Source organism: Pleurodeles waltl, chromosome 7 (assembly GCF_031143425.1).
Source record: "Pleurodeles waltl isolate 20211129_DDA chromosome 7, aPleWal1.hap1.20221129, whole genome shotgun sequence".
In the NCBI taxonomy this organism is placed as follows: domain Eukaryota; kingdom Metazoa; phylum Chordata; class Amphibia; order Caudata; family Salamandridae; genus Pleurodeles; species Pleurodeles waltl.
Genome location: NC_090446.1, coordinates 695,229,983 through 695,253,279, shown reverse-complemented (window position 1 = coordinate 695,253,279; position 23,297 = coordinate 695,229,983). Strand labels below are relative to the sequence as shown.

General features: G+C 40.4%; 1 protein-coding gene across 2 annotated transcripts in view; it reads left to right on the top strand.

The window, feature by feature from the left end:
• ARHGAP26 (Rho GTPase activating protein 26) overlaps positions 1 to 23,297 on the top strand; it is a 1,945,875-nt gene that overhangs the window by 420,470 nt on the left and 1,502,108 nt on the right. For both annotated transcript variants that reach the window (XM_069244698.1, XM_069244699.1), the window contains exon 6: positions 12,080 to 12,190. In XM_069244698.1, the coding sequence (XP_069100799.1) occupies positions 12,080 to 12,190 (111 nt within the window). The remainder of the gene's footprint in view (positions 1 to 12,079; positions 12,191 to 23,297) is intronic.

The following is a 23,297-nucleotide window of genomic DNA, read 5'->3' as shown; positions in this document are numbered from 1 at the left end:
TTGTGCAGGCAAAGTAAGTTGTTCCACTTGTGAACATTCATCTGATTCTCTCACATTCTTTGACAGATAGTTCAAAATAACTGTTAAAGACAATGTGTAGTTTTTGCAAAGTGCACACTGACTTTGATATCTTTAGAACAGTCTAAATGACCTCTCCATAGTTTTGCATGGATGATATCTTGACCATTCACAATTGTGACATAGTCCACAACAACAGCAGTTTTTAGTTAAGACATCTTCTCAAATTGAAATTCTTCAGGTGAAAGTTTTTTTTCGAGCTCTTGTATGAGTTTGTGCTTCACTGGTTTGATTGCAGCATCCCCATCAAATAATGCTTTTGTTGGAAGAAGATCATGTGACAAAACGTCCTTGATAAATTCACCCCTTTCTTTTGCTACATCCATCTCTGTGTGCTTGCCAGAGTTTTTTTTTTCGTTTTTTTTCGTAACCTGTTTTGTTGAGGCTGGTTGGAGGAACCTCTTACTATGGCAATTAAAGTGTGGAAGCTTAGCTTTAGTGATTATGTCAAATAGCTTTTTCTCTTTCAATACAAATCTCTTGTGCTTCAGTTCTGTGTATAGTTTCGATCTAGTAGAAATGTATTTATATCGTTATCCCCATATTGTTTGGTCATGAAGTTGTGTAGTTGTACAGGCTCAGTCATTTCGAAGGGGTTTCCTTGCTGCTGGATGAAATGAAGAAGGCTGTCGACATGTTTATTGAAATGTTCCCCTCAAGTTTCTGGTGAGAAACTGTTTCACACTGGTACATTAATTTTGAATTTGTCATCTCTGAAAACATTGCAAACTAGCTGCCATTCATCATCTCCCTGACGGAAAACCCCATAACGGCCAAGAAGAACTTCCAAGACGGGATGGAAGCAGTTGCTGCCTGGATGAAGGAGAGCTGCCTTAGGCTAAACTCAGACACAACCGAGACCCTTATCCTGGGACCCTTCTCCTCAGCCTGGGATGGCTCCTGGTGTCCATCCACACTTAGCAGCCTCCACACTGCTACAGACCATACACGCAACCTTGGTGTCGTCCTCGACCCAGCGCTCACCAGGACAAGACAGTTTAATTCTGTCACCTCCGCATGTTTCCACACCCTCTGACTCCTCCGGAAGATCTTCAGATGGATCCCAAGCGACTGCTGCAAGACCGTGACACATGCCCTGATCACAAGCAGACTTGACTATGGCAAAGCCCTCTGGAATCACCTAGAAGAACTGAGCAATTTACCACAAATCCAGAACACTTCCGCCAGACTCTTCCTGAACATCCCCCACTGAGAACACATCATAGGACACCCGGGAGATCTCCACTGGCTCCTCATCGAGAAGAGGATCAACTTCAAGGTCCTCGTACACGCTTACAGGGCCCTCCACAACCTTGGACCCAGCTACCTCAACCCCTGCATTCTTTTACTCCCCTGCTAGACCTCTAGGCTCCTCCTAGCAGTCACTTGCCACAGTCCTCAGCTGGAGGGAGAACTTTCACCTACCTTGCGGCAAAATGTTGGAACACCGTGCCTATCCACCTCAGGCAGTCGTCATCGCTACCTCAATTCAGGAAGGACATTAAGACGTGGCTCTTTGACTGAATCTTAAGTACCTACCCCACAGTGCCTTCAGACCCTACGGGTGAGTCGCGTGTTTTACAGATTTTGATTTGATTGAGCAACATATTCATTTTTACGTGTCTGACCAACAATTTCCATTGGAGCTTTTCTGTGATTTCCTGATAGTCTGTTCCAGTTTCAAATTTGGAGCCACAGCATTGAACCTTCCCTAGTCTGTCTTTCATCACAAAATGTCTTTGGTTGAATTTTCTGTAGAGGCATGATTTTTCTACCTCTAGCTTCTTGACTCTTACCAAATACCAGGACCCATATCTCAGGTCGTGTATGCAATCAAATTCTTGAAACACATTAATCAGTGAATCCACAGTCTTCATGTACAGCTCACAATCACCCTCCCAATCAGCGTGTACCAAGTTTTTCACTGGAGCTGTAATGTGTAAAACATTTCCCAGGTACTTGCAAAGTTCTGATTTTTCTTCACATTCTTTGACAAACTTTACAAACTTGGTTTTCTGATTGAGTGTATTGAACATTGCCTGACTTTGCGTTATGTCTTTTGAATGAAGTGCACCCTGTGCCCTTTTCTCTTCTGAGATAAGATATACAAAACCTAATTTGTCATTCTTGTTCCAGAAAGCATTGCAACACAATGTTTCTATAGCCACAGATATGATGAACATACCTTCTAAAAAACTAACATAATAAGTTCCACTCAATACTGTCTGGACAGCTTTGCTTCCAAAGATTTCGGCCTCAATAGTACATCGTCTATGCCACATCCACTGAGATCTTCCCGCACACCGCAACACAACTTTTGTCACGTGGGAAATGCCCATGATTGGATGAAGCTCATCAAATTCTACTGGATTGCTCATAAAAAAGTCAGCTACAAAATGGAAAACACTTTCATTGCAGAAAATTGGCAGCTTAGGCTGGTCTTCAAGCTCAGCATTCAAATTTTGGACATGTTTTTTTAGAGCTGTGTATACTGTTGTGTAGTTTGTGACTGGAGATGATATTACTGGTAAAAACCCAACCCTCTTCCGTGGGACAGTATTGTGGGTGATCACAGCATATATTCCAGGCCACGGAGGAACTAGCTTTTCTTCATCCTGCACTTATCGCTTAATAAGCAATATAATAAATTCAGTTGAATCAGCTTTGCGAACCGCAGCATCAGGTAGAAGAAGGACTATTTCCTTACCCATTTTATAACTTTCTGGTAGACTGGGACTTGTTTGATGACTTGTAGTGATTTTGCACACGTTGGAAAGACTGTTGGGTTATAATTTTTCAGCTTCGTTTGTTTATGCCTACAGGTGAAACAGCTTGTTTTCCACCAGCTACTTCACTGGTACAGTCTTGAAAAAACACCATGGCAGTATCATGTGTGCTGGATGTTCCAGACAAAGAAGAGCTTATTTAAAATTGAAATTACCAAGAGCAGCAATTGTAAATCCTTTCTTGGGAATATGACTTGGAAGTGGTGTGTTGTCGGGTTCACAAGATTTTACAGCATGAGCTGCTATCAAGTTCCTGCTCCATACTATGTCATTATTACTTGTTGCTAAACCAATTCTACTCATTGAATTGATTAGCTCTCTACTTTAGCACTTGTCATAGCTTGCATGGGCACTCATCATGTGTAGCAGAGTTTTCTTTTTGCCTTGTGTGCCCTAAATGGCTAGGGTATGCCCAGACGTGGGTCCCTTGCTTGCTGCACCACTGGATTCAAGCCATCCCGGCTGATGAAGGGTGATACCCTGAAACCGGTCCCAGGATGCTTGGAGGACCTGGCTTGGCAGTTCAGGCTGGACTGTTCCCATTGGGAGCAGGGTCAAGACTGATTTGTATATAGCTGCGTCCAACCTGGGGTGACGTGGCAGGCAAAATAACAATCGATTAAACCCAGATCCGTGACTGGGGGGTGAGTGTTTGAAAAGTTTCAACACTCCGTCCATCATTTTATTTTGTGATATTGCCTTATTACTGCTTGACTCACCAGTCCTATTTATTTAAGTGATTAGCTCTCAATCTTTGCACTTGTCATAGATTGCGTGGGCAGTCATCATGTGTATCAGAGTTTTCTTTTTGCTGCAATGTAAATCACAAAACATGTTTTGGAAAAGAAGTACATTTGCACAGCATAAGCCTGTCTGTTCATGGTATTGTTGTCCACTTCTTCGCTTATGTCTTCAAAGCTGTCATCAGTGTTGGCAGCTTCTGTTCTGAACTCAATAACTTTAGTTCGAACAGTTTTGCTTTGCTGATATTAAATAATGATATAAAAATGTTAAGACCACATCAGGAATTAAGTACAAAATCTAAATCTTTCAGGACGTTTCTTAAAATGGTTCCTGCTGATTTTACTGCATCCTGTGATTTTATTTTGACAGCAAGAAATTCAGGAGTTTAATCAGCTGAGAACAACATTAGTGGTTATTCTTTTTGTGAGACTGACGACAAATGAAATATGTTGTATATTCTCACCAGAAAAATTGTAATTTCATTATTGTGGATCAATACAGTTTCATCAATGTTGACCATTATTTCTCTGATCTCACGGAGTGTGAACCTGTATCAGCACTCGAGTGGCTTTAAAACTTAATTTGCATTTTTAAAGAGTGCAAACGTAACTGAGGGCTGTTGGTTACGTTGCTGCTGGGTGATCATTGCCCATTCATATTTTTTAATGTATTCACACATACAATTTGGGTGGGCACACAGATCTACTGCAAATACATTCACCTCGCTGTTTAGATCAGCTGCTCAGCGGAAAACTTCATGTTGGAAGAAACTGTCTGCAGATAAAAACGTGTTTGCCTCTTGAGACTCGCATACTCTGTACTTTCTTTCGTCAATCCCTTTGGCCCTTGTTCTGGCTAAACCACAGATAATACATTGAAGATGCTCTGCTTTCTGCATCAGTTTTTGGATGTGGACAAGGGGTGTAGCCATCGATATTCTAAGCGAATGGGTATTGCGTTTGGTTGTCATTGCTTTCTCTGAAGGCTCAGATTCTTGTTGGGATTCGCTGGTTTCTGCTATTTTTTTACAATGTTTTCCCATTGCATACAACTTGTAGCACTAGTTACAATGAAAATGTTCAGTTTCAATCTTTTGTGAACTTCGTCTTGGCTTATTTCTGTGGCCTCTCGAGTTCTATTCTGCCCACCCGCAGTTGATGTTAGCTGTTCTTTTGGATTAATTTCACATGAAACATTTTTCTTTGTTGAATGAGTCCTTAGATTTTGTAGTTGGCAACACTCTGTCAGGAGGTAAAGATCCTCTGCTACCACCTACTTCGCTGAAGTTTATGAATGCGAATCAAGGGAAAACATGAAACAACAATGTTAAAAAAAAAAATTACCAATATGATTGCTAAAATACATCATTATAGAGTCGCCATTTTGGAAAATGCCAGAAAGGCTACTCCGAGGAGTTATTTTGTGGCTCTGTAAGACTACTTGCCCCCAAAACCTATGTTTTGAAGCCAAAATGAAGTATATAGGTTTCCTTGTTCCTGGAATATTACATCACTGCAGCACATTCGCTATTTCAAAAAAATGTTGTCCAGAAAAAATCAGCCGGATTAGCAATGCCTTCCCAAGCTAAATTACTCCTCCAACCGTACAAAAACACAAACCAAAATGAAAATCTCCGGCCTTTTTTTTAAGAGGTAAGGTGGGGGGGGGGGGGGGAATAGGGGCAGGACTACAGGGAGTGCAGAATTATTAGGCAAGTTGTATTTTTGAGGATTCATTTTATTATTGAACAACAACCATGTTCTCAATGAACCCAAAAAACTCATTAATATCAAAGCTGAATATTTTTGGAAGTAGTTTTTAGTTTGTTTTTAGTTTTAGCTATGTTAGGGGGATATCTGTGTGTGCAGGTGACTATTACTGTGCATAATTATTAGGCAACTTAACAAAAAAAATATATACCCATTTCAATTATTTATTATTACCAGTGAAACCAATATAACATCTCAACATTCACAAATATACATTTCTGACATTCAAAAACAAAACAAAAACAAATCAGTGACCAATATAGCCACCTTTCTTTGCAAGGACACTCAAAAGCCTGCCATCCATGGATTCTGTCAGTGTTTTGATCTGTTCACCATCAACATTGCGTGCAGCAGCAACCACAGCCTCCCAGACACTGTTCAGAGAGGTGTACTGTTTTCCCTCCTTGTAAATCTCACATTTGATGATGGACCACAGGTTCTCAATGGGGTTCAGATCAGGTGAACAAGGAGGCCATGTCATTAGATTTCCTTCTTTTATACCCTTTCTTGCCAGCCACGCTGTGGAGTACTTGGACGCGTGTGATGGAGCATTGTCCTGCATGAAAATCATGTTTTTCTTGAAGGATGCAGACTTCTTCCTGTACCACTGCTTGAAGAAGGTGTCTTCCAGGAACTGGCAGTAGGACTGGGAGTTGAGCTTGACTCCATCCTCAACCCGAAAAGGCCCCACAAGCTCATCTTTGATGATACCAGCCCAAACCAGTACTCCACCTCCACCTTGCTGGCGTCTGAGTCGGACTGGAGCTCTCTGCCCTTTACCAATCCAGCCACGGGCCCATCCATCTGGCCCATCAAGACTCACTCTCATTTCATCAGTCCATAAAACCTTAGAAAAATCAGTCTTGAGATATTTCTTGGACCAGTCTTGACGTTTCAGCTTGTGTGTCTTGTTCAGTGGTGGTCGTCTTTCAGTCTTTCTTACCTTGGCCATGTCTCTGAGTATTGCACACCTTGTGCTTTTGGGCACTCCAGTGATGTTGCAGCTCTGAAATATGGCCAAACTGGTGGCAAGTGGCATCGTGGCAGCTGCACGCTTGACTTTTCTCAGTTCATGGGCAGTTATTTTGCGCCTTGGTTTTTCCACACGCTTCTTGCGACCCTGTTGACTATTTTGAATGAAACGCTTGATTGTTCGATGATCACGCTTCAGAAGCTTTGCAATTTTAAGAGTGCTGCATCCCTCTGCAGGATATCTCACTATTTTTGACTTTTCTGAGCCTGTCAAGTCCTTCTTTTGACCCATTTTGCCAAAGGAAAGGAAGTTGCCTAATAATTATGCACACCTGATATAGGGTGTTGATGTCATTAGACCACACCCCTTCTCATTACAGAGATGCACATCACCTAATATGCTTAATTGGTAGTAGGCTTTCGAGCCTATACAGCTTGGAGTAAGACAACATGCATAAAGAGGATGATGTGGTCAAAATACTCATTTGCCTAATAATTCTGCACTCCCTGTATTTGTGAAAGACAATTTTTTCAGAATTCCTTATAAAAGTACCAGTGCAGTTTGGACATTCTTAAAGGCTCACTAAATCATCTTAATAGTCATAGCCGCAAATCCTCTACAAAATTGTTTCGCATTAACTTTGCCTTAGTGTTGCTGCACGCGAGTTCCTGTCTTCTGGTAATATAGCCGAACTGTTACCTTACTATTTCTGTTAACAAAGGCAGCAGCGCTACCTTGTGGCATGCGCTGGTGGAGCTTTGCCTCCTAACAGTTGAATGATTTAAACTCGGTGACATTACTGAATTGGGATTTCCCTATGGGCACTATAGATTGGGTTGGTAGTGATTGCACCATGACGACCAAATTGCAAAAAAGGGAACCCTCTTTGTTACAATAGTTAACTCACAACGCACTCGAGTCACAGCGTTAAAACGTCACCTTAGATGAGCGCACAAAGTGTAATTTTTAATGCGGCAGATGAAATCACTACTGGTTCCCACTTGAGCTTAATTAACACCGTGTAGTGGACGGACGTGTTGCTGTAGTCAGCATTTCATTTACATTTTCTGTGGAAAAGCAATGCTTACCCATCACGTTTCCTTGGTAGCAGTAGACGTTTTCGAGCGTTTTCACTGTGCATATTTTACGTCACTTTGTATACGCCGTCATAGTCTTACCACATCCTGTTCTGTATTAAATACAAATATAATATAAGTGTAACTAAACTACTGGGACAGAAGTGAATCAAATGCAATGAAATAATTGGACAACAGTAAGCCCAGATTTTTAATACCCTTTCTATGTAATATATTATGTACCGGTGATACTGTACAGGACCACCCTAAAAGAGACCTTTCTACATCTAAGTAAGACTTACGTGAACAATACATTTACTGTACTCACCGTAGGGTTCTTTAGAGGTAGACTGTTCTGCCTTTTATTTTCAGATAGAACATAACACAGATGGTGCAATCGTGAAACCCTACACCCAGGACGTTCATTTGTCAGTGTGATCAGGGGCTTACCTTCTGGATGCACGAATCTGCAGATCCCACCAGAGAGTAGCAGCTGGAGCACAAATGGAGGACTGGAGGGGGAAACCACCTAACACGAGCCCTCGCGAGAATGTTTGCGGTCTTTTTCTGTTGTCAAACTAAATGTGTCCTGTTTCATTGAAGTGATGAGCAGTAACTGCGGAGGAAGGAAGGTTACCAGGACAAATACCTCTGTGCCCGCTGTAAAATGTACTCTGTTCATTCCACTTGGACGTTGCGTGTCATTGAAAGGCAAAGGAGCTAGTTTGCAGAACCTATAAAGTGATACGGGCTTCAAAACCTGTGACCCCATCCCTACCAAGTTCGATGGGATACCGGCCTATGAATGACCATAGAGGCAAAGGAGTGGAAAAAGCTCGGGCACTACATACCCAAAACTATATGGAGTACCCCCAGAGAGAATCTGCCTACAAAATCATGTTCCACTGGTACTTTACACCATCCTACTTCCATAAAATGTTCTCCACAATCTTGGCACTCTGTTGTTCAGATTAACTATCATCCCAGAAGACAACTACTTCACTGGAGCTTCTTACTTATTTTTACAGCTTTTTCATTAACTTTTTTTTTACCCTAGAATTCAGACTTTAGGTTCATAACCATGTCATACCATTGTGCAATTCTGGAGATGCTTGAGGATCTGCACAACCAAACACTAAAACGTATCATACGTCACAGACTTACTGCCACAGCATCTGAACATGGAAGGTGTCAGAACTCCTTTCAGAAGGCCCTGGCTCTGGGCCCAACTGTGGGTGTTGAAGTCTTTTATTTCCAATGGCCCAAGGCCCAACCTACTATGGAACCCAAGCACATGTTTGCCTTGTAGTCAGGGTTATTGTGTTTCATTGGCAAGCCCCTGTCCTACCGTTCCTAACAATGTGATAGATGTTATTCCCAATTAACTTTTGGCCACATTCCGGGAATGCTCACTAGCGGGCCTTATCTCAAGAGTCCACTCTGACTCTTCGAATAAAGTCCAAAGTGTCTTAGTGCTGCAAAGTTTCAGGAGCGACTCCACCATGGACTGCAGGAAGCGTGCAGCGCTTTGGAGGGTGCCCCATCCTAGGCACTCTCAACAGCTCCGGTCCTGCTCAAGTGAGTCAGCTAGACGTGGATGTCGCAGCAGCATTCGGCAAGCGCAGGATCTCTCCTTTGCCTACACAGTCATTATCCAGCTGCGATCAGAAGTGTTTTCATGCTCCTCCTGTGGGGTAAATTTCCATGCACCCAGAAGGGTTAGAGTGAATATGGGGAACCAGGCTAGTGAATCAAATGCTCCTGTTCTCCAACCCACTGAGTTTTAGATGCTCCCACAGCATCCTCCATCTACGGGATCGGTACAGTTACAGTTCTTGTTGCTCCTGATGACCCACCGGTCACCGCTGTTCATAGTTCATTGGCTCACATATGATCCACATGGTACAATTATTCCTGGCAGTCCCTCCTGATATATAGGGTTGCCACATCACTGGCACACAGCCTCAGCTCTTACCACAAGGTAGTCCTTACAGTGGCGGCCCCTCCTACAATACAGGTTCTGCCCGGATCCCAAGGCAGTCTTTTCCACTATTGATCCTCCTGACTCATGAGACTTTTACTCAGCTATCTTCATTGCAGCCCTCTTCTGGCATATGGGGATCATGATTCATTCTTGTATGTAGTCAAAAACCTGATCTGTGCAGCAGTGGTCTACTCACACCTTACACCAGGAGTTCACACGACAGGGCTCTCTTACTGGACCTCGTTCCCTCCAACACTCTCCTCTCCCTCACAAGGCAACCTGGTCTTGGCAAGCAGACTGGCCCTGGTGCTCCAAGGACCACAGAAGTCAGTCTTGACTTCATTGGGTGGTGCCCATTCACCAAGCAGGGAGACTAGCAGGCCCTTATCCCCAGTCCGGGTCACAGACAGAAGTCCTGCATAGCTTCCCCTTTCACACAGCTCGTCTGGCTGCTTGGTAGTTGACAATTTTTGGATTCTTAGCCCCCCCCCCTTCTAATAGTCCTTTTCCAGACACCAAATGTGATTTAGGGTCTGGAACTTTCAAGTTTTATGTATGGTCTTTGCTTCTTTTGAAGTACATGTTTCTCCTCACACTCTTCTTCCTGAAAAGCCGCCTGTCGCAGCAGAAGAGACTCTGAAATGCATAGTCGCACAACACAGGTCATGGGAGTGACTAGAGTTCACACCTTGATGTCACTCACAGTGATATGTGCACCAAAAAGTTCAACTCTGCTCCTTCCTGAGATGTGTCCAGGCCCCGTCCTTGTGAATCAAACAGCACCCTTTCCAGGACCATTTTCGTGGGTGTAGCAACTTGTGTGCTTTTGGGGCAGGTTGTGAGGCATAACTATGCAAGGTCTAATAGAGGCAGCATGTGACAGCCCGATCCATATGGAACCAATGCTTCTTGCTCTCCCTCACTGTCCATTCTGAGATGAATGGAAGGTGGACAGCTCAGTAGTATTACAGGAGGTTAGGGCAGGCTAGTATTCCTCTTTCTCTATGGAGAATTAAAAGCTTATTTAATTAACAGAGCTATATTTAATTTCATATGAGTGTTCTTATTCTCATTTGTAAGTTGAAGAGATTAGAAAGAATAGAGCAGTCAGGGTAAGTTAATTTTATTGACTTTTATCCTACCTAGCCATGATAGAGCTCTTTCCATCTCCTCAAATTATTCAAGATTTCTTTGAGACAAGATATCCAGCTTGTCCAAGACCAGTCCACCAGGTGGGGGCTAATCCGAAGGCCAAGCTACCGCAAGGATGTTGAAGCCTATTGGAATGATGTGTTTGCCTTCAAGGCTGGTACTTCCTATTGGCTGACCATGAGATTTAGCATTCATGATTTGTCCTTGTTTATTTTAAAACCGGATACCTTTTTGAAATAGTCTAGGGTGAACATCAGTGCAGGTAAAGAGTTGGGGAGGAGGATATTGTTTGCAAATAGACTGAGTTTGTGCTGTCTACCCCCAAATGGAATACCAGTGATGGCACAGTTCCGTCTCTGCATCAGTGCCAAGGGCTTCACCACTAGGGCAAACAAGAGGGGGGGGGGGTGAGTGGGCACACTTGTCTCGTCCCCCCGCTGAGGATTGCTCTATGATTTAAAAAGAAAAAAAAGAAACCTTCAGTCAAAGTGCTAAAAAGAAAAGCTTAATTGGATGCCTGTTTTAAATACATTGAGTTTAAGCCTTGTTCACCTTATGCACCATAGAGTTCACTTCTATGGCCTTTCTTTCCTACAGGACACGCACCCCTTGTGACGCTCCTCTGTGGGTGACAGCTCTTCCTAGCACCCATGCTCTGGAACACACAACCTCTGCTCTGTTTCCAGACACCTTAGCATGGGGATTGAGGCCCATGCGACGTTTTAAAAAAAATACAAGTTGGAGATTAACTCCTATGCTTAGAATACAATTCCATATTTTGGGGAATTCTGAAGGAATTATAGTAGTACTTTTGGAAATAATGCAGCTGCTGCAGATTTCCAGGAATACTCAAATGCAGAACTGATACCACGTATAGAAATGTAAACTCGTGCAAATTTCGAAATATGGAAATGCGATGCAAAAGTATATTTGCACTTGCTAACCTTTTTTTCCTAGTTTGCCTAGGGAATCATTTTCATTTTGGGGAAACCCCTTCTCTTACACCTCATATTATTTTAATGGTGTTTCCTCAAAATTCCGAACCTGAAAACATGTTCGTGTGTCCTTAGCAGGAATACATTTACAAGTGTTTGAATGGAGGAAACGTCCTTAAATTGTTAACGAATACAAGTTTGTGAGTGTTTGCTTTAAATAATGGATGTCCTAAGGGACACCATAAACCCATCCCAGTTCTAGATTTGCTTGAACGAAAATTAGACTACAGTGTCAGAATTTCTGAGGTATCAAATTCCATTTGCCTATAGAAAACCCCGCCATTCCTTATTCTTTGACTCAAAGATTCCACTTTACAGTTCCATACTGTGATTTTTCACATGTCTAAGTTGGCCTTAACATGTTTGAAAACGTTTAAGAACTGAATACTGTTATAGGGAATTCAAAACGTCGATTGTCTCCTAGTTGGAGTGTGTTCTGGCACCAATCATGTTAATGCTTGATCTGAAATGCTAATAATCTGCAGTTCTCTAAACTTGCCTCAAACGTACCCTTTGTTGCAGGCTGACAGTCAAGTTGACCAGGTGCGGCAACGCTTCTATGAAGTCTCTCTGGAATATGTCTTCCAGGTGCAGGAAGTTCAAGAGAGAAAGATGTTTGAATTTGTTGAACCGGTAAGTGCCCAAGAAAGGAGTCGCATGGGAATAATCAGAATTGTGAAAGCATGTTAGTAATATTGGGCTTAAGAGAATTTCCAGGTGAGAGCTTACATAAGCACAAATAACCCATGTGTTCAAGGTTTCAAATATAGTGTCTGTCTAGGGGAAAGCCATATCTAAAGAGTAATCAGAGAAATGCACTCCCTCCTCATCTCACGCATGTGCTCAATAGGCATTAGACCCTTTTTAGTTCTCTTACACAACAAAAGTTCCAGCAAAGATTTTTTTAAATGTTTGTTACTTTTGTAACCTATGAATTTATTTCACAAATTCCACGTGATTTGCAGACATATCACCCTGTGCATTACATAACTGATACTCTTCTACAGGAGTATTCCAGCGCCATGGTCTGAAAATAAAATGAATATATTATTCACTTTCACATTTTAGCATAAGAACAGCTTTAAAAAACCAGTCACCAGAAAAGATTTTGTCAAACCTGTGAGTCCAGTTCCCCGCTCCTTGTCCACTCGGTGTCTCAGCATCTCTGGTGTCAATACAGCCTTCTTGCTGAACTCTACCCACACATCCTTTTTAAGTCATACCCATCAGATGTTACTGGGCAGAAGTCTTTGGACCATTTCCTTTGTAGTGAATGGAAAATAACCTTTGCCTATCAATTTGATCAACTGGGTAAATGTTTTATGGAACATATTTCACAATGTTAATATTCTCTCCATCTAGCCACTCCTATTTGAATGTTCACTTATTTTAATCTGGAATCAATACAGTTTAAGATTACTTTTGCTGAACAAAATATGTTCCCTTTGGAGAATTTATGTTTGCTTGTTTTATACTAGGTTTATTTTCACTCCAAAGAACTTTAGCGTTAAAGGTAGTTTTGCCCATGTAAATGTATATAAATGCACATTTTACGAATCAAATGCAGATTGTAATGTCCTAAGTTGTAAAATTCCTTGGGTCGATATGTTTTGTTTTAGTACGCAATACCTTGTTATCTCTGATCAGATTTGCATAGTATCCTCTTCATATCGAGGGAACCAGTTGGCAAACTCTTTTGAATGACTAGGATTTCAGTTGTTTTAATTTCTGCATCTATTATGTTTAAAACTGAATGTCATGCGCAGAAATTACGCTAGCTCATTAGCATTCGATATAGACGATTCACAATAGATTTTAGGACTAATTAATAGAAACCCACATAAACTGTTACAGCTGCAAATAAACCAGAGACGAATATTCACAGTTTTGAATTTGAATGTTCTTACCAAAAAAATAAAATAAAAACATATTACAACCTTTGCAATTTATCATAATGTTAAGAGAATTAAAATTACCTTTGGACCTCCGTAACCTTCTCAGCTGAGGCTGGAAAATATTTTGGAAGGATTGATTTGTGATTATTAACAAATATTCACTTGATATAATCTTGCTCCTCAGGAGAGAACATTGCCAAGTTCTCATGAACTGAATAAAGAAGTTGGTGAAATGAAGATACAACTTCAAGCACACTGTAGAAAAACTTCTTGTTCCAAGTTTTGTTTAGTATTTTATTATATAGAATCACTGGTACAGTGTCCAGGACATTGGAAAACCTCTGCCCCCTTCGCTCATCCTCACAGAACTCTCTTGTCCTCAAACACTAACATTCTGTATTGCATACTAACATTCCAGTTACGGTTCCCCCACCAGACCAAACCCATACACATACCCAAACACAATAATCCCCTTTTCTTCACTAAAGTAAAACTAAGTAAATGCTAACCACTAAAATAAAAGTGCTTCTGCTAAACATAAGATTACCAAACTTTCCCAATGGTAAATGTATATTAAACACAGCGTAGGCACAGCTGTAATCTTGAAATGTCATAGGTTAACGAACAATCCTTCCAGACTTGCTCATTTTCTTATTTTCTTTTTATAATTCCTGTTTCCTCCCTCCTTCCTTGTAGCTTTCTCTAAGGAAATTCCTTTGTGCTTCTCTTTCCTGTTCCTCCGGCACTTTGAGACCCGTCCTCCTCGATGTTTTGTGACCTTACTTGTGATTCCTGAGACTTCACATCGAAAATCTCCTGTGGCAATTCATTCTGTGTATCACTAGATTTAACACTGTTCTTTAGAGTGGTATTTTGGTTTCTCCTCACCACTCATCATCACTATAGGATGTCAGAGGGCAAGTCATAGACCTATTCCCACACTTGGAACCTCAACTTAAATCCCACACCTTTCCATCTGACAAACACATAGAATTATACAGTACCTCTGTCACATACAAAGGTCCTCAGAACCTTGATTGTCCTTCCTTCATCAAACCACCTCTTTTCACTCTCACACAATCTCCAACATTTAGATTCACATCTCTTCTCTGAAGACCAGTCCACTGCCTATAATTTCCACATTCAACACAGATTATCTTTTGAAAACGGTGTAGGCCCTCTCATTAACTTAAATGTATTGCAACCAGTGGTACTACATTGAGAGATTCTATATGCCCACAACATGCAGTACAACTCTTTCTTCCAGTCCAGTTTGTTATTGATGAGTAATTGTATTGAATTCTTGAGTACATGTTTAAATCTCTCCACTGCACCATTACCTGTTGGATGATGCACCAAAGTAGTTTTATGCTTAACACCGTTAACCCAAAAACGTTTTTACAACTTCTGAGATAAACTGAGGACTATTGTCACTCTCAATACACTTAGGCAAACCTTCCACCTAACACTTTATCCAGGAATGTTACAACAGCTTTAGAATCAGCCTTCTTCACAATCCGGACCTCTTGCCATTTATCCATGATTACAATCAAATACTTCTGACTACAGTCAACCACAAGAGGACCTATTATGTCTATTCCAGGACTTTTCCATGGCTTCTCAGGACTCTTCATTGGATTTGGAGGTTGTCTGAAGGTAACTCTTACCTTGGTAAAATTCTAAAATGTAAACAATATCTCACTTCCCTTTCAGTAGCAGAATCCAACCCGAACACCAATGTAAGCTTCTGTTCTGTTAGCTTTTCAAGTATTTAGATGGCCTTTATGAGAAGTATCAAATAACTTTATCCTCGCTCCAGCAGGTGGAACATATTTCCAAGTCCGAATGATTTCCCCTTGTTTGACCAACAGCCCATGTCCAATTTCCCCCCCAAAATTTTTTAAATCTTTCTTTACATGTTTTTTTTTCTTTCCATCCCTCGGTAAGCATCCTCTCCACTTCAGGCAAAACTTTGTCCTCTTTACATGCACATTCCCACTCTTCTGGAGAAATACTACTGATGTCACTCTCAACATTAGCTACACAACACTTATCCACATCATCATTCTTAGGTGTGCTTTTCATATGTAATGGCATGCAACTTAAATCTGCCATTCAGTTTTTCACACCTGGATTGTATAGCACTACATAGTTATAACCCAGCAATCTTACTGATAACCTAGTAAAGCCCAGAGATGCCTTATACAAACCCCTTGTCGTAAGTATCTTTGTTAAAGGTTTGTGATCTGTACGAAACATTACATGTGTGCTCCAAATATATTGCCTAAATGTTGTAAACCTCCCACACAGGCTAATTCTTCACGTTCAATAACTGTAGTTTTTTCTCTGATAAAGTTAAAGATCATGAACCAAATGAAATCACATTATTTTCCTAAATCATCCACTTGTGGCAATACTGGACCAATAGCTTTATCATTTGCATCTGTGGTGACTGCACTTTTTTAAAAACTTCCTGCAATGCTCAGTGACACTCTTTAGATCATTCAAATGCGTTCTTAATTTTGAAAAATGTACCTGTCCGATGCATTTTGCTTGAAAAAGTTTCAACAAACTTTGATTAAAATTCAACTTGGCCAATAAACGATCTGCCATCATCCTTTTTCTCAGGAGTGGGAGCATCACCACTTACTTCATGCCCAAGATAAATCACACTCTGCTTAGCAAATTTACACTCACTGTCTTCTGCAGGTAGACCTTTTTTTTTTTTTACAGAATATTCAGCACACATGCTAAGTTGGTATCATGCTCTGCTTTGTTCCTCCCCATTATGAATATAACATCCTTGAAAAACATCACGTTTTTCACTCCTTTGAACAGTTAGTACATTAAACGTTGGAACATAGCAGCTGCTGATGCCAATCAGAAAGACACTCTTGAAAATTGATAGCACCCAAAAGGTATTACAAAGGTAGTTAAATGTTTACTATCTGGATATAAGTTACCTGATAGGATGCTGCAGTAAAGTCACTCGTGTTAAAGTATTTAATTTCTTTGTGTAAAGCCAGCATTTAATTAATTTTGGGAAGTGGAAACTGGTATGCCTGAATATTCTTATTGAGCTTCGTCAAGTCAACGCATAACCTCAATTTTCAGTTGGCCTGCCAAGCCACAACTAATGAAGAAACCTATCCCGAAGATTCTACTTTTTTCTATTATGTGTATTGGTTGCAATTTCATTATCTCATTCTGGATCTCATCCCTAATGGTGGAAGAAATGTTTCTCACCTTGTGTACACCTTGTACACATCGTACTGCATTTGACCTTAAAATGATCTTATGTTGGAACCCTACTAGCTTACCAATTTTTCTCCAAAAGATTTTAGGACATGACAGTAAAATGTCTTGTCCATGATCATACATGGATTGCACTTAGAGAACTGGCTCTGGACTAATCGGGTCCATCAATATGCCTAACTTCCCAAAATCCTTCCATCCTAAAACTGAATGACCTAAGACTGAGACATATAGTTTACATTTAGCTTCCCCTCCTTTGAACTTAAAAATGAGTTTCCTGAATCCTAGATCTTCAATGCTTTTCCCTGTTAAATGTTTAGGAGCAATGTCTGACGGAGAAAGATATTTTCCCAATTAAGAATTAAGCACCTTTATCCAAACTCTTATTCACAGTAGTATACTGTGGCCCCAAATCTGCTTCTATTTTTATACCTACCCCACCGATAGTCATATCACACACATTTCATTCACGTCATCCACATTCAGAACACATAGATTGGCACTCATATCCTCTGAACTTTCCGAATCTGAAGTTGAAGTTGCCTTACAAATTCTCACTGTTTTCTCCTTACGGCAAACTCTATAAAGAGGTCAAATCAATCCACAACTTAAGCACTTGTATTTATGTGCATGATGACCTTTGTCTTTAGCTAGATGACCAGAACGTCCACACATATAACAAGCACCAGTAATGTCTTGGATACACTTTTCTTCTTCATTAAAAAAGCTTTTGCACATCTGCTCCATAACTCCATCCTCTTTACAATGTCAATAACATCAGGTAACAAAGACTTTTCTCTAGGCCAAAGATTGTCTTGGATACTTGAGTTAGCCGCATGCATAACTATTTGGACACACATTATTTTGTCATGCAAACTACCAAAATGTCTCTAAGATTGTGATGTCCATTTATCATGGCTGAGACATCTTTGCAATCTTCTCACGATGATGAACCACACACCGGATTCACGCACCAGGGTAACTCGTTGCCAAATTATACAAAGACTTCTAGTTCCAAGTTTGGTTAAATATTTTAGTATATAAAATCCCTGGTACGGTTTGTAGGACGTTGGAGTACCTCTGCACCTTCTGTCATCATCACAGAACTCTCCTGCCTTCAAACACTGGCATTCTGCATTACGTACTAACAATCCATTTACAGTTTCCCCCCACCAGACCAGACTGATACACAAACCCCAACACAACACACACCTAAATGAAGGGAGAATTCTAAAATAATGTTGAGAAACAAATCAGATTAGATTCTTTCAAGAACAATTTGAAACAACATAAAATAAGATTATTTTGAAGGAATGCACAAGACTATAACTTCAATATAATGAACACATGGGTGGATTACTCTCTGTTGACAGGAGAACAGTTACACACATCTCAAAGTTCCTCCACTTCACTGGCATCATTGGAAAATAGGGAGGTGTTTTCTAAAACACCAACATATGATTCACAGCCATCAAGTAAAGGATCAGACACTGAAGAGCCGGAGGGTCCAACTACATCTGGAGTGTCAAGGAAGATCTCTGCTTTTATTTTGTAGGGGAAATACAGAGTTAAAGGAAGACACGGAGAGACAGAATGAAAAGTAGCTTAGTGATTAACATATCAAGATAACCTATATCAGTGAAACAAAGGTACTAGAAACAGGATTGTCATTTGCACATACATTACCTACAACGGCTTGTGTGGCAAAGATTGATTTATCTAAATTTGTTAGAAAGCAGAAATTGATTTCTTTTTGTTTGCTACTGAACACCTGCAACTGTAAGAGGAACATCATTATAAGGAATTTAAACTGAAATTGTACTTTGAAACACCAACAGGTCACACAGGTTTAGACGTATTTGAGAGTAAGACTAGGAAATAATTGTACTGGTTCAGATTTTCTCACAACAAGAGGGAAATGGGTCTTAGTCAAACAGAGCTTAAAACTTAAAAAAAAAAAAAAAAACTGGAAGAAGGCGTGAGACTACTATAAAACAAGCCAATAAAGACAGCACCAGACATCATGAACACCATATTCAATTAAAACAATTTTGACAGCACGTAGCAAACAGGAACACTTGTATGAAACACAAAGAAGAACCCACAAATTTATGCTCTAGGATCATTGAAGTGATCTTGGAAAAAGCTGTAAAGAATGATTGAATCACAGAAAAGCCTTAAACATTCCTGTTGATGGAACATCCTAGAGTTCCTGCATTGTTATTTGCTAAACATTCATAAAAACGCAGTTGAACCTCCCATGAGAACAATTTCTGGAATCAACTCCATACAACAAGGTATTGGAGAATATATTTTTACCTTTCTGGAAGGAATCATGACCTCACTTGAAAATCTGCAAGGAGCACTATTAATTTCTCTAACTAAATGACAAAGGCTAAAAACTGAGAAAGATGTAATATTATGTACACTCTTTTTATACATCAGACCACATGAAAGAGGACTAGACACAGTTGAATGCTATTTACTATGATCTGACACTCTAAGTGAACAATGTGGTTTTGATAAAACTGTTAGCTTATATTTTTTATTTCAATAACATTACCATGCCAGGAAAACAATATTTACAAACATCGAGCACTTCATTGGAATTTGCGCCACACCAACCGATGCAAATGTTTTTACAATGCAATTTGAATAAACTACAAATTATTGAAGCAGCCTTCAGTTGCCGAACATCTTTCGTTGTACAGTCAGAAGAAAGACAATATAGTTATAATATTTAAGATATTTAAGAAAGATTGATTTGAGAGTATTAGGAAGATCTATGGAATAGTTTTTTTGCAACCATTACTACCATAAAAATTACATTTGTGCATGGTAAACAAAATAAATACATGGTACTTGGCATACAACCCTATATCAAAAACCATTGTATCGACCTAATCTTTACATTTTACAGTTGCCACCCAAAACCACTGATAAAACATTTACTTTTGTCACAAATGTGTAGGATTTAAAGGATTGTATCCGAAGGCAGCTAATTGGAATTAGAAAAAAAGAGGGATTTTTTAGCTAAAAGAGGAAAAAAGTTGTGCAGACAGCATTGACAAAAGGAATTATTGAAACCCAATTAAGATGAGAGAAGTGAAAGATTGGGGAATACATTATAATGCTCCATTCAGAGATTTAGAAGATTGGCCAAAACTGTAATTTGGTAAAATGGATGGAAGTGTGCCTCACCACTTACAGAAAAGTACCCAGTGTAAGAGATAATGTGGCGAAGCCTTAAGAACAACAAAGAACACAATTAGTACTAGAGTCCTAGAAATAAGGAATATTTCCTTGTTTAAATCATGACTACTATGGAGATTTAATTAGAGGAAACCAGTTATCATTTCCTAAAACCAGCACAAATTTTCAAATCAAAAGTTTTTGCCTTTGTAACGCTGAACATGTGAAAAAGGTTATGTGGATAAAACTTCCTGTAACACTAAAGTCCATTGGATAAAACATAAATCAAATATACGACTAGAGAATAACAATTCTTTAGTGGTAACACTTTGCTCAACAAAATCTTAATTTTAATCAGATGTAATTTCAACTACTGAAACAAGTGAAAATTCCAAAGAGGAGTGGTAGCAGACAGAATATGAACATATAAAATATATGAGATAAAACATTTATAAGTTCCTAGCACCATCTATTGACATGTCTCAGGCCATGTTGGACTTCTTGAAGATTGCCCCTCATCCCTTTGTTTGAACCTGTGTGATGAGCCAGGTCTTTGCAAGTGTAGCAAATTCAGTGGCCCTGACTAATGCCACTTCACTATGTACCTCCACAAGTTCTGGCCCTAGCACCAATTCTGAAGAGGCCACCACCTTTGAAGCTGCCGCCGGTCCAGTTGCTGTGGATGCTGATTCTGACGTAGGCCCTATTGATGCTCTCTGAATGAATTATGTCCCCAGCCTGAGAAGATTGCAGAGTTAATGAGTGGCATGGGTAAATGTGAAGGCTTCCTTTTGAGGACCAGCCTCTGGCTGAACCACTTTCCAGGGTCCAGAGATTCACTCACATGGAAGAACTCTTTGGCTCAGATTCAGACGTGCGCTGTACATTCTTAACCTCAATTTTAGGCACGTCAATAAAGATGATTTGGAGTCTGGCAGTATCCTCCCTTCTTACCATACAGCAGCTGGACTATTTTGGACCTTAATGCATGTGACCTTGCTGTGTTCCCAGTTGATGTTGTCACATACCCAACAATCCATCTGTTGTACATACAGCAGCAGAAGCACTTGAGCTGACCATGACATTTTCAGTCTCTAAATCTATCATCCTTGGGGAAATCCTATAGCCTTCCCCAGCCCCTTCTAAGATTTAATGAGGCATTGCTGTAATCTGTGCTAGCTGACTGGGAGAAACCCATTTTGGTCCAGCAATTCAGACATATCCCTGCCACTCTAGGCATACGCTATATGATCCAAAGTTTTTGTTGACACATCCTTCTTTGCTGAGTTTGATGGTTCTAGTACTGTTGGCTAAACTAAAACCCAGGGCTTTCCCTAGTCCACCACAGGACATGAGTTTGTTACCTGTCCTTTTGGCCTTCAAGGTCTTCTCGTCAGGTAGTTTGATTCTTTGCACATGTGTCCTAAGATAGTATTTGCACACACAGTAGGAAATGGCAAGGCTTTTCTATCACATGAAGAAACCAGATTCCAAAGTGATGGTCTGGATGCCTTTAAACACATTCAAAATTGTGGCTTAGCTTTGGCTAGCATGGTAGACCGGTTCCTTGGGCATGGCACTTGGCTTCTGCAAAGATGTACCCTAATGGACATACTCTCTGATGGTGAACAGCCGCTTGGTGTGTAAGCTGACTTTCTGAAAATGGTTTAACAACTGTCACACTATGCCACCTTCTCTGGACCTAACCTCCACAGGCAATCAGTTCCACTAACCGTATCAATGGTTTTGCAGCTTTTCCAGTCTTCTGTTTTGCAGATTCTTTCAGACAGCGCTATTACCATCCGCTACATTTTTCAGGTGATAGCCCATCTGGGAGGAGAGGATGCCTTGGGACCCTTATCACTGGAAGACAACAAGTTGGAGCTCTGCTCTGTGACAGACTGGGGTGCACCATTATTCTGAACAGGAAACACCCCCTGTGTTCACTTCATAACATGTGGTTCCCTGCAAGACACCTTCTGGCATAACTGGAGGAAAAGCCTTCTGAATGCATTCCTACTTATTCCTCTGCTTTCAAAGGTTCTGCAGAAGATGCAAAAAATTGGAGCACAGTGGATTGTCATCTCTCCGGGTTAGTCATTGAGGATTTGGGACTACTGTATTGGGTCTCAGCATTCAGCTCTTTTTTCCCCTCTTTCACATAATAGATCTTTTGTAGCAGGGTGATCGGGATGAAGATCAGTACACACAGCACTTTAGATAGATTTTGAGCATTACTCAACATTCTTTGTGCTTTAAAGTGTTTCTAAATTGCTTTATATGTGCACTTTTATATGCACATATAAAGTATCACTCCATTAGCCTTTTTTGTGTTCTTGGGCTAAATTATCTTCCCTCTTCAGGCGGGCTATTATGAGGATTCTTTCAAGTTTGCAGTCCTCGGGTTGATTTTAGGTACTGTGTTTTGGGGGGTTAGTTGGAGTATATGAAGGTAGGCTCCTCCTAATTTGGTGCCCACTCCCCTCCACAGGGTTTATCTTGACGGTCTAGTTTTGCACCATCTGAGCATTTGCAGGGATATGAGCAACCACAGAAAGAAGGCTATTGCATTTCTATACAGCAGGCATGCCAAAGGCATGATCTGCACCAGGATCGTGACCAGTAACAGCCCCCTGGTTTGTTTCTCCCCAGATTTAAGGTATTCTAATAATTGATCAATTGTATACTTTAAATTATTTTAATAAACACATGTGGTCACTTTGTGTTGAGAAATAGGATTAGAAGAACTTTTTTTTTTGGTTGGTTTTTTTTGGATTTTCTCAATGGGACCCACTTTTGCAACCATGGTTTGAAACCCAGGGGATAGGACTCCTCCCGGTACTACCTTATGCACTGAGGCAATACTGAATTTGCCCAGTAGTCTCTGCTGTTGTCTAATGTTAGATCCTTGGGAAACCATGCAAACGTATGAGAGATTTTATCTGAGCAGGAAGAAGATCTTAATTTTCTTTTAGATAATAAGAATGACAAGGACACTATTGATCTTGTAAACATGGAGGTGTGGTGCCTAAAACAGGCTTGTTTTAGGCCTACTCATTGTGTGTGCCATATGTAGGTGGTATTTTTAACTTCCCTAGATGCCTGCTTAACTAGTCATCCTGTACCGATGAGCTGGTCAGACTATTTTGATTCAACCCATTATTACACCTACTCAGAGACCTGATGCTCAAGCTCTGAGATTACCAGATGAATGGAAAAGACCTTTGCTTAAGGTTACCAAAGAAAAATTCACTTCTGCCTTGCAGGCTACTATTACTCTGGACTCTTATGTCTTCTGTGTCTTTATCCGAAGATGTATCGACATTTAATGATTGACTGTTTCCCCCTTAGACAAAATAGCTCCCCTCCAGATAATTAGATCTTACAGAGCCAGACGT